Source organism: Cherax quadricarinatus, unplaced genomic scaffold (assembly GCF_038502225.1).
Source record: "Cherax quadricarinatus isolate ZL_2023a unplaced genomic scaffold, ASM3850222v1 Contig66, whole genome shotgun sequence".
NCBI lineage: Eukaryota > Metazoa > Arthropoda > Malacostraca > Decapoda > Parastacidae > Cherax > Cherax quadricarinatus.
The window spans coordinates 314,392-326,084 of NW_027195092.1; the positions used below are offsets into that span (position 1 = coordinate 314,392).

The following is an 11,693-nucleotide window of genomic DNA, read 5'->3' on the forward strand; positions in this document are numbered from 1 at the left end:
GGCATCCTGGGTGTTAGTGGACTGGTGTGGGTCGCATCCTGGGTGTTAGTAGACTGGTGTGGGTGACATCCTGGATGTTAGTGGACTGGTGTGAGTGGCATCCTGGGTGTTAGTGGACTGGTGTGGGTGGCATCCTGGGTGTTAGTGGACTGGTGTGGGTGGCATCCTGGGTGTTAGAGGACTGGTGTGGGTGGCATCCTGGGTTTTAGTGGACTGGTGTGGGTGGCATCCTGGGTGTTAGTGGACTGGTGTGGGTGGCATCCTGGGTGTTAGTGGACTGGTGTGGGTGGCATCCTGGGAGTTAGTGGACTGGTGTGGGTGGCATCCTGGGTGTTAGTGGACTGGTGTGGGTGGCATCCTGGGTGTTAGTGGACTGGTGTGGGTGGCATCCTGGGTGTTAGTGGACTGGTGTGGGTGGCATCCTGGGTGTTAGTGGACTGGTGTGGGTGGCATCCTGGGTGTTAGTGGACTGGTGTGGGTGGCATCCTGGGTGTTAGTGGACTGGTGTGGGTGGCATCCTGGGTGTTAGTGGACTGGTGTGGGTGGCATCCTGGGTGTTAGTGGACTGGTGTGGGTGGCATCCTGGGTGTTAGGTGACTGGTGTGGGTGGCATCCTGGGTGTTAGGTGACTGGTGTGGGTGGCATCCTGGGTATTAGGTGACTGGTGTGGGTGGCATCCTGGGTGTTAGTGGACTGGTGTGGGTGGCATCCTGGGTGTTAGTGGACTGGTGTGGGTGGCATCCTGGGTGTTAGGTGACTGGTGTGGGTGGCATCCTGGGTGTTAGTGGACTGGTGTGGGTGGCATCCTGGGTGTTAGGTGACTGGTGTGGGTGGCATCCTGGGTGTTAGTGGACTGGTGTGGGTGGCATCCTGGGTGTTAGTGGACTGGTGTGGGTGGCATCCTGGGGGACAGTCCCTCCATGACACACTGACCTTCTTGGGTTATCCTGCCTGGCTAACCCTCCGAAGTTAAAAATCCCAACAAAATCTATCAGTTGTAGCGACCTGGGATTGTTTAAGGTATAACTATTAAAATGAGAAATATTTTCTTAATGCGTTTAAAGGTATAACTATTAAAAAATGAGAGAGATAATACCGTGTGTTACTGGGATCTAATTTCAAAATTCTTTGTGTCTGATCTAAATTTAATCACATTGGTTTATTATGTCTCAAAGATAGTTAAACACGAATCAGTTTTATTTTTTAATTGGTTAAGAATGGTAGAGTTGTCGTAGAGGAACATAGAGTTGTCGTAGAGGAACATAGAGTTGTCGTAGAGGAACATAGAGATGTCGTAGAGGAACATAGAGTTTTCGTAGAGGAACATAGAGATGTCGTAGAGGAACATAGAGATGTCGTAGAGGAACATAGAGATGTCGTAGAGGAACATAGAGTTTTCGTAGAGGAACATAGAGATGTCGTAGAGGAACATAGAGTTTTCGTAGAGGAACATAGAGATGTCGTAGAGGAACATAGAGATGTCGTAGAGGAACATAGAGATGTCGTAGAGGAACATAGAGATGTCGTAGAGGAACATAGAGTTGTCGTAGAGGAACATAGAGATGTCGTAGAGGAACATAGAGTTTTCGTAGAGGAACATAGAGATGTCGTAGAGGAACATAGAGTTGTCGTAGAGGAACATAGAGATGTCGTAGAGGAACATAGGGTCGTTATACGGCAGGTGACAAGGGGCAGTGATGATATTAGACAGTCTGGGTGACAGTAGACTGTGTTAATTGACTGGGTATTAGGGCAGGAGTGGAGTATGCACCTCTCTCTCTGTCCTACAGCGTCCAAATCTCATTAACCAGTCTGAGAGACTGTGTAAATTGACTGGATACAAGGACAGGGCTGGAGTATGCACCTCTCTCTCTGTCCTACAGCGGCCAGATCTCATTAACCAGTCTGAGAGACTGTGTAAATTGACTGGATACAAGGACAGGAGTGGAGTATGCACCTCTCTCTCTGTCCTACAGCGTCCAAATCTCATTAACCAGTCTGAGAGACTGTGTAAATTGACTGGATACAAGGACAGGGCTGGAGTATGCACCTCTCCCTCCGTCCTTCAACCTCCACATAGCCTTAACCAAACATCCATCTTCTACGATACTCCAGACTCTCGTTGGAGTCGTCCTCGAAGCTCTCAACACTCCTGTCGTAGTACTGACGCTTGGAGACCAGACTCCGGGCGAAGTTCCAGTTGTGTGACGGTCTGGACAGCTGGCGACTCCTCCCACCTGTTCTGAATCTATACCAGGGTACAGCAGCTGCTAGAACAGCTATCATCAACACCAACACCTGTGGAAATAAGGGTGGAGGGGTAAGCCAGTGGAAGGCCTCGGTCAGATAACCGAAAGCTTCAGTTGCTGGGTCATCATATGACTAAGACCAGCGTCAGGAAACACTTGTCGTATTTCCCTATTATAAGTTGTGATTTAGACGCCATGTTGTCCACTAGTGTGTGTAATCTTCAACCTGGGCTCCAGGTACTGTGAGGTCCCTGGGTTACAGGTACTGTGAGACCCCTGGGCTACAGGTACTGTGAGGCCCAGGGGCCACAAGTACTGTGAGACCCCTGGGCTACAGGTACTGTGAGGCCCCGGGGCCACAAGTACTGTGAGACCCCTGGGCTACAGGTACTGTGAGGCCCCGGGGCCACAAGTGCTGTGAGACCCCTGGGGTACAGGTACTGTGAGGCTTCTGGACTACAGGTACTGTGAGGACCCTGGGCTACAGATACTGTGAGGACCCTGGCCTACAGATACTGTAAGGTCCCTGGGCTATAGGTACTGTGAGGACCCTGGCCTACTTGTACTGTGAGGACCCTGGGCTACAGATACTGTAAGGTCCCTGGGCAATAGGTACTGTGAGGACACTGGCCTACAGATACTGTGAGGACCCTGGGCTACAGGTACTGTGAGGACCCTGGGCTACAGGTACTGTGAGGACCCTGTAAGTTGTAAATTGTTGAGAACATCTCTGGGGGCCCTCCAGCTAGCAGAAGCCTTCCAGCTACCAGAGGCCTTCCAGCTACCAGAGGCCTTCCAGCTACCAGAGGCCTTCCAGCTACCAGAGGCCTTCCAGCTACCAGAGGCCTTCCAGCTACCAGAGGCCTTCCAGCTAACAGAGTCCCTCCAGCTACCAGAGGCCTTCCAGCTACCAGAGGCCTTCCAGCTACCAGAGACCCTCCAGCTACCAGAGGCCTTCCAGCTACCAGAGGCCTTCCAGCTACCAGAGGCCCTCCAGCTACCAGAGGCCTTCCAGCTACCAGAGGCCTTCCAGCTACCAGAGGCCTTCCAGCTACCAGAGGCCTTCCAGCTACCAGAGGCCCTCCAGCTACCAGAGGCCCTCCAGCTACCAGAGGCCCTCCAGCTACCAGAGGCCCTCCAGCTACAAGAGGCCCTCCAGCTACCAGAGGCCCTCCAGCTACCAGAGGCCCTCCAGCTACCAGAGGCCCTCCAGCTACCAGAGGCCCTCCAGCTACCAGAGGCCTTCCAGCTACCAGAGGCCCTCCAGCTACCAGAGGCCTTCCAGCTACCAGAGGCCTTCCAGCTACCAGAGGCCTTCCAGCTATCAGAGGCCCTCCAGCTACCAGAGGCCCTCCAGCTACCAGAGGCCTTCCAGCTACCAGAGGCTTTCCAGCTACCAGAGGCCCTCCAGCTACCAGAGGCCCTCCAGCTACCAGAGGCCCTCCAGCTACCAGAGGCCTTCCAGCTCCCAGAGGCCTTCCAGCTACCAGAGGCCTTCCAGCTACCAGAGGCCTTCCAGCTACCAGAAGCCTTCCAGCTACCAGAGGCCCTCCAGCTACCAGAGGCCCTCCAGCTACCAGAGGCCTTCCAGCTACCAGAGGCCTTGCAGCTACCAGAGGCCCTCCAGCTACCAGAGGCCTTGCAGCTACCAGAGGCCCTCCAGCTACCAGAGGCCCTCCAGCTACCAGAGGCCCTCCAGCTACCAGAGGCCCTCCAGCTACCAGAGGCCTTCCAGCTACCAGAGGCCTTTCAGCTACCAGAGGCCTTCCAGCTACCAGAGGCCCTCCAGCTACCAGAGGCCTTGCAGCTACCAGAGGCCCTCCAGCTACCAGAGGCCCTCCAGCTACCAGAGGCCCTCCAGCTACCAGAGGCCCTCCAGCTACCAGAGGCCTTCCAGCTACCAGAGGCCTTCCAGCTACCAGAGGCCTTCCAGCTACCAGAGGCCCTCCAGCTACCAGAGGCCCTCCAGCTACCAGAGGCCTTCCAGCTACCAGAGGCCTTCCAGCTACCAGAGGCCCTCCAGCTACCAGAGGCCCTCCAGCTACCAGAGGCCCTCCAGCTACCAGAGCTGAAGGGCCATGACACCTTATTTTCAGTAATAAAATACAAATAACGCAAATTTACCCCCCCCCCCAAAAAAAAAAAATAATTCAATCACAAGGGACCAAGAATCATGGCGTCACTCCCAGTACAGTGACATCTGCGAATATCGGTTCCTTCTGGAACTTTTATCCGAATCCTGGGCTTTACGAATCCAGGTGCCTCCGTTTACAGAGATTCCACTGTACCACCAACGTGATAAGTTGGTAAGTGTAACAATTAAAGTCCCTAATATGCAACCTGGTAGATAAAGCGAAACAGAGTCGTACTCCGCTGGTTCTCATTTAGGCCAACGTCAAATTAGACTTGACGTCACTTCTCTAGAGTGAATTTTTCTTCAGCGTCATTACGTCAGACTTTACGTCACTCGGCAGCTTCATTACGTCAGACTTTACGTCACTCGACAGCGTCATTACGTCAGACTTTACGTCACTCGGCAGCGTCATTACGTCAGACTTTACGTCACTCGACAGCGTCATTACGTCAGACTTTACGTCACTCGGCAGCGTCATTACGTCAGACTTTACGTCACTCGACAGCGTCATTACGTCAGACTTTACGTCACTCGGCAGCGTCATTACGTCAGACTTTACGTCACTCGACAGCGTCATTACGTCAGACTTTACGTCACTCGGCAGCTTCATTACGTCAGACTTTACGTCACTCGGCAGCGTCATTACGTCAGACTTTACGTCACTCGGCAGCGTCATTACGTCAGACTTTACGTCACTCGGCAGCGTCATTACGTCAGACTTTACGTCACTCGGCAGCGTCATTACGTCAGACTTTACGTCACTCGGCAGCGTCATTACGTCAGACTTTACGTCACTCGGCAGCGTCATTACGTCAGACTTTACGTCACTCGGCAGCGTTATCTACGTCACCAATACATTCTCTCGTAAGTTATTTATCTCAGTTTTACTGCGTTTCTTCGTCAATTTTAAGGCCTTACGTCTGATTTACATCAAAACCGGGTTACGTCACGGCTCTTGCGACCAGTAATGACGTAGGTTGCTGAGGTTCCTGATCCAGGGTCCTGCTTTTGCTGGGGTTCCTGATCCAGAGTCCCGTTGTTGCTGGGATTCCTGATCCAGGGTCCCGTTGTTGCTGAGGATCCTGATCCAGGGTCCCACTGTTGCTCTGGTTCCTAATCCAGCGTCCCACTGTTGCTGTGGTTCCTAATCCAGCGTCCTACTGTTGCTGTGGTTCCTAATCCAGCGTCCCACTGTTGCTCTGGTTCCTAAACCAGCGTCCCACTGCTGCTGTGGTTCCTAATCCAGCGTCCTACTGTTGCTGTGGTTCCTAATCCAGCGTCCTACTGTTGCCGTGGTTCCTAATCCAGCGTCCTACTGTTGCTCTGGTTCCTAATCCAGCGTCCTACTGTTGCTGTGGTTCCTAATCCAGCGTCCCACTGTTGCTCTGGTTCCTAATCCAGCGTCCTACTGTTGCTGTGGCTCCTAATCCAGCGTCCTACTGTTGCTGTGGTTCCTAATCCAGCGTCCTACTGTTGCCGTGGTTCCTAATCCAGCGTCCTACTGTTGCTCTGGTTCCTAATCCAGCGTCCTACTGTTGCTCTGGTTCCTAATCCAGCGTCCTACTGTTGCTCTGGTTCCTAATCCAGCGTCCCACTGTTGCTCTGGTTCCTAATCCAGCGTCCTACTGTTGCTCTGGTTCCTAATCCAGCGTCCTACTGTTGCTCTGGTTCCTAATCCAGCGTCCTACTGTTGCCGTGGTTCCTAATCCAGCGTCCTACTGTTGCCGTGGTTCCTAATCCAGCGTCCTACTGTTGCTCTGGTTCCTAATCCAGCGTCCCGGAGTTACCTGGTGGTAGCTGAGCATAATACACGGTGTTTCAAAATAATATACCCGATTTCAAAGCAATATGCACCCAAATAGGGTACACATTATGAAACACCTGGTGTACCCCTCAGTCTGTGGGCGAGAAATTAATTCCAGGTTATGATCTTGTACAAATTCCAGGTTGTGATTTTGTACAAATTCCAGGTTGTGATCTTGTACAAATTCCAGGTTGTGATCTTGTACAAATTCCAGGTTGTGATTTTGTACAAATTCCAGGTTGTGATCTTGTACAAATTCCAGGTTGTGATCTTGTACAAATTCCAGGTTGTGATTTTGTACAAATTCCAGGTTGTGATCTTGTACAAATTCCAGGTTGTGATCTTGTACAAATTCCAGGTTGTGATCTTGTACAAATTCCAGGTTGTGATCTTGTACAAATTCCAGGTTGTGATCTTGTACAAATTCCAGGTTGTGATCTTGTACAAATTCCAGGTTGTGATCTTGTACAAATCACCCAACAGATAACAGTTATTTTATCTGTTAACAGATCGGCCGAGGCAGAGTGACCCGAGAATAAGAAGAAGCACATTTGACCGTCATTCACTCCGTCACTGTCTTGCCAGAAATATTTCTTTTAATACTGGGGGTATAGTGTCAGTTGGCACTTTCTGGGGGTATAGTGTCAGTTGGCACTTTCTGGGGGTATAGTGTCAGTTGGCACTTTCTGGGGGTATAGTGTCAGTTGGCACTTTCTGGGGGTATAGTGTCAGTTGGCACTTTCTGGGGGTATAGTGTCAGTTGGCACTTTCTGGGGGTATAGTGTCAGTTGGCACTTTCTGGGGGTATAGTGTCAGTTGGCACTTTCTGGGGGTATAGTGTCAGTTGGCACTTTCTGGGGGTATAGTGTCAGTTGGCACTTTCTGGGGGTATAGTGTCAGTTCGCACTTTCTGGGGGTATAGTGTCAGTTGGCACTTTCTGGGGGTATAGTGTCAGTTGGCACTTTCTGGGGGTATAGTGTCAGTTGGCACTTTCTGGGGGTATAGTGTCAGTGACACTTTCTGGTGGTACAGTGTCAGTTGATACTTTCTGGGGGTACAGTGTCAGTGGCACTTTCTGGGGGTACAGTGTCAGTGGCACTTTCTGGGGGTACAGTGTCAGTGGCACTTTCTGGGGGTACAGTGTCATTTGACACTTTCTGGGTACAGAAAGTGCACCATTAATGGTTCTTGATATCTAATACGAAGCTTAAAGTTCGGGTATTTACCAGAAGTCTCATGACGGTAGACGGGCAGTGGTAGATGTAGACGATTGAGGGGGTTGAAGGCGGTAGACGTAGACGACTGAGTCGACCCCAGTAGAGGTAGATTACTGTAGGAGCTGAGGGTAGTAGATGTTGGCGATTGAGGGAGTTGAAGGTGGTGATAGACGGGTTGTTGGGGATTGACTGAGGAAGATGATCAGTGAAGACTGGGAGAGTAGTTGCTGTTGGAGGCCCTTATATTACCACAACAGTGACCGACCTTGTGTCTTATACCTGTCTGCCCTGCCTGGCTACCCTGCCTGGCTACCCTGCCTGGCCTGCCTGCCCTGCCTGGCTACCCTGCCTGGCCTGCCCTGCCTGGCTACCCTGCCTGGCCTGCCCTGCCTGGCTACCCTGCTTGGGCTGCCCTGCCTGGCTACCCTGCCTGGCCTGCCCTGCCTGGCTGCCCTGCCTGGCTACCCTGCCTGGCCTGCCCTGCCTGGCTACCCTGCCTGGCTACCCTGCCTGGCTACCCTGCCTGGCCTGCCCTGCCTGGCTGCCCTGCCTGGCTACCCTGCCTGGCCTGCCCTGCCTGGCTACCCTGCCTGGCCTGCCCTGCCTGGCTACCCTGCCTGGCTACCCTGCCTGGCCTGCCCTGCCTGGCTACCCTGCCTGGCCTGCCCTGCCTGGCTGCCCTGCCTGGCCTGCCCTGCCTGGCTACCCTTCCTGGCCTGCCCTGCCTGGCTACCCTGCCTGGCCTGCCCTGCCTGGCCTGCCTGCCCTGCCTGGCTACCCTGCCTGGCTACCCTGCCTGGCCTGCCCTGCCTGGCTACCCTGCCTGGCCTGCCCTGCCTGGCTACCCTGCCTGGCCTGCCCTGCCTGGCTACCCTGCCTGGCCTGCCCTGCCTGGCTGCCCTGCCTGGCTACCCTGCCTGGCTACCCTGCCTGGCTGCCCTGCCTGGCTACCCTGCCTGGCTGCCCTGCCTGGCTACCCTGCCTGGCTACCCTGCCTGGCTGCCCTGCCTGGCTACCCTGCCTGGCCTGCCCTGCCTGGCTACCCTGCCTGGCCTGCCCTGCCTGGCTACCCTGCCTGGCCTGCCCTGCCTGGCTACCCTGCCTGGCCTGCCCTGCCTGGCTACCCTGTCTGTCCTGCCCTGCCTGGCTACCCTGCCTGGTCTGCCCTGCCTGGCCTGCCTGCCTGTCTGCCCTGCCTGCTCTGCCTGCCCTGCCTGCCTGCCCTGCCTGGCTGCCCTGCCTGCCCTGGCTGTCTGCCCTGCCTGGCTGCCCTGCCTGGCTGCCCTGCCTGCCCTGCCTACCCTGCCTGCCCTGTCTGCCTAGCCTGCCTGGCTGCCCTGCCTGCCTATTCTGCCTACCTTACCTACCCTGCCTGCCTGCCTGCCCTGCCTACCATGCCTGCCCTGCCTGCCTGCCCTGCCAACCCAGCCTAAACTGCCTGCCTAGCCTGGCTACCCTGCCTGCCTACCCTGAATGTCTACCCTGCCTGCCTACCCTGCCTGCCCTGCCTACCCAGCCTACCCTGCCTGCCTTGCCTACCCAGCCTACCCTGCCTGCCTAGCCTGGCTGCCCTGCCTGCCTACCCTGTCTGCCTTCCCTGCCTACCCTACCTACCTAACCTGCCTATCTTCTACACCAGGGTCATTAAGACTGGTTGGTTGGTTAATGGGGTTTAAAGTCTATCTACTACACCAGGGTCATTAAGACTGGTTGGTTGGTTAATGGGGTTTAAAGTCTATCTACTACACCAGGGTCATTAAGACTGGTTGGTTGGTTAATGGGGTTTAAAGTCTATCTACTACACCAGGGTCATTAAGACTGGTTGGTTGGTTAATGGGGTTTAAAGTCTATCTACTACACAAGGGTCATTAAGACTGGTTGGATGGTTAATGGGGTTTAAAGTCTATCTACTACACCAGGGTCATTAAGACTGGTTGGTAGGTTAATGGGGTTTAAAGTCTATCTACTACACCAGGGTCATTAAGACTGGTTGGTTGGTTAATGGGGGTTTAAAGTCTATCTACTACACCAGGGTCATTAAGACTGGTTGGTTGGTTAATGGGGTTTAAAGTCTATCTACTACACCAGGGTCATTAAGACTGGTTGGTTGGTTAATGGGGTTTAAAGTCTATCTACTACACCAGGGTCATTAAGACTGGTTGGTTGGTTAATGGGGTTTAAAGTCTATCTACTACACCAGGGTCATTAAGACTGGTTGGTTGGTTAATGGGGTTTAAAGTCTATCTACTACACCAGGGTCATTAAGACTGGTTGGTTGGTTAATGGGGTTTAAAGTCTATCTACTACACCAGGGTCATTAAGGCTGCAGGTCACCTGGTCACCACCAGTCAAGAATACTTTAATACCTAAAATACTGATTAATGTAAACTACCAGTGTATATACACTGAGATATACACCTCTCAGTGTATATACACTGAGATATACACCTCTCAGTGTATATACACAGAGATATACACCTCTCAGAGTATATACACTGAGATATACACCTCTCAGTGTATATACACTGAGATATACACCTCTCAGTGTATATACACTCAGATATACACCTCTCAGTGTATATACACTCAGATATACACCTCTCAGTGTATATACACTGAGATATACACCTCTCAGTGTATATACACTGAGATATACACCTCTCAGTGTATATACACTGAGATATACACCTCTCAGTGTATATACACTGAGATATACACCTCTCAGTGTATATACACTGAGATATACACCTCTCAGTGTATATACACTGAGATATATACCTCTCAGTGTATATACACTGAGATATACATCTCTCAGTGTATATACAGTGATATATATCTCTCAGTGTATATACACTGAGATATATACCTCTCAGTATATACACTGAGATATACACCTCTCAGTATATACACTGAGATATACATCTCTCAGTGTATATACAGTGATATAGACCTCTCAGTGTATATACACTGATATACACCTCTCAGTATATACACTGAGATATACACCTCTCAGTGTATATACACTGAGATATACACCTCTCAGTGTATATACACTGAGATATACACCTCTCAGTGTATATACACTGAGATATATACCTCTCAGTGTATATACACTGAGATATACACCTCTCAGTGTATATACACTGAGATATATATCGCTCAGTGTATATACACTGAGATATATACCTCTCAGTATATACACTGAGATATACACCTCTCAGTGTATATACACTGAGATATACACCTCTCATTGTATATACACTGAGATATACACCTCTCAGTGTATATACACTGAGATATACACCTCTCAGTGTATATACACTGAGATATACACCTCTCAGTGTATATACACTGAGATATACACCTCTCAGTGTATATACACTGAGATATACACCTCTCAGTGTATATACACTGAGATATACACCTCTCAGTGTATATACACTGAGATATACACCTCTCAGTGTATATACACTGAGATATACACCTCTCAGTGTATATACACTCAGATATACACCTCTCAGTGTATATACACTGAGATATACACCTCTCAGTGTATATACACTGAGAAATACACCTCTCAGTGTATATACACTGAGATATACACCTCTCAGTGTATATACACTGAGATATACACCTCTCAGTGTATATACACTGAGATATACACCTCTCAGAATATATACACTGAGATATACACCTCTCAGTGTATATACACTGAGATATACACCTCTCAGTGTATATACACTCAGATATACACCTCTCAGTGTATATACACTCAGATATACACCTCTCAGTGTATATACACTGAGATATACACCTCTCAGTGTATATACACAGAGATATACACCTCTCAGAGTATATACACTGAGATATACACCTCTCAGTGTATATACACTGAGATATACACCTCTCAGTGTATATACACTCAGATATACACCTCTCAGTGTATATACACTCAGATATACACCTCTCAGTGTATATACACTGAGATATACACCTCTCAGTGTATATACACAGAGATATACACCTCTCAGAGTATATACACTGAGATATACACCTCTCAGTGTATATACACTCAGATATACACCTCTCAGTGTATATACACTCAGATATACACACCTCACAGTGTACACACACCTCCAAGTGTATATATTCCTCTGATAAAAGGTCATACACTGGTGACCTCGGCGGTGGAAAGCTCACCAGTAAGGACCAGGATAACACCAGAAGGTCACACACTTCCTTACCGGAAGCTGAGAGGTCAACCAGCTGTGGAGATGAGGTCACAGGT

At 50.7% G+C, this 11,693-nt stretch overlaps 1 protein-coding gene across 1 annotated transcript; it reads right to left on the minus strand.

The window, feature by feature from the left end:
* Positions 1–1,115: 1,115 nt before the first annotated feature.
* LOC138851189 (DNA-directed RNA polymerase subunit beta''-like) lies at positions 1,116–7,637 on the minus strand. The gene is made up of 2 exons (XM_070079986.1): positions 7,415–7,637; positions 1,116–2,298 (listed from the first exon to the last, which is right to left on the minus strand). The coding sequence occupies exon 2, from the start codon at positions 1,661–1,663 to the stop codon at positions 1,163–1,165; it is 501 nt and encodes a 166-aa protein (XP_069936087.1). The 5' UTR covers positions 1,664–2,298; positions 7,415–7,637; the 3' UTR covers positions 1,116–1,162.
* Positions 7,638–11,693: the final 4,056 nt, after the last annotated feature.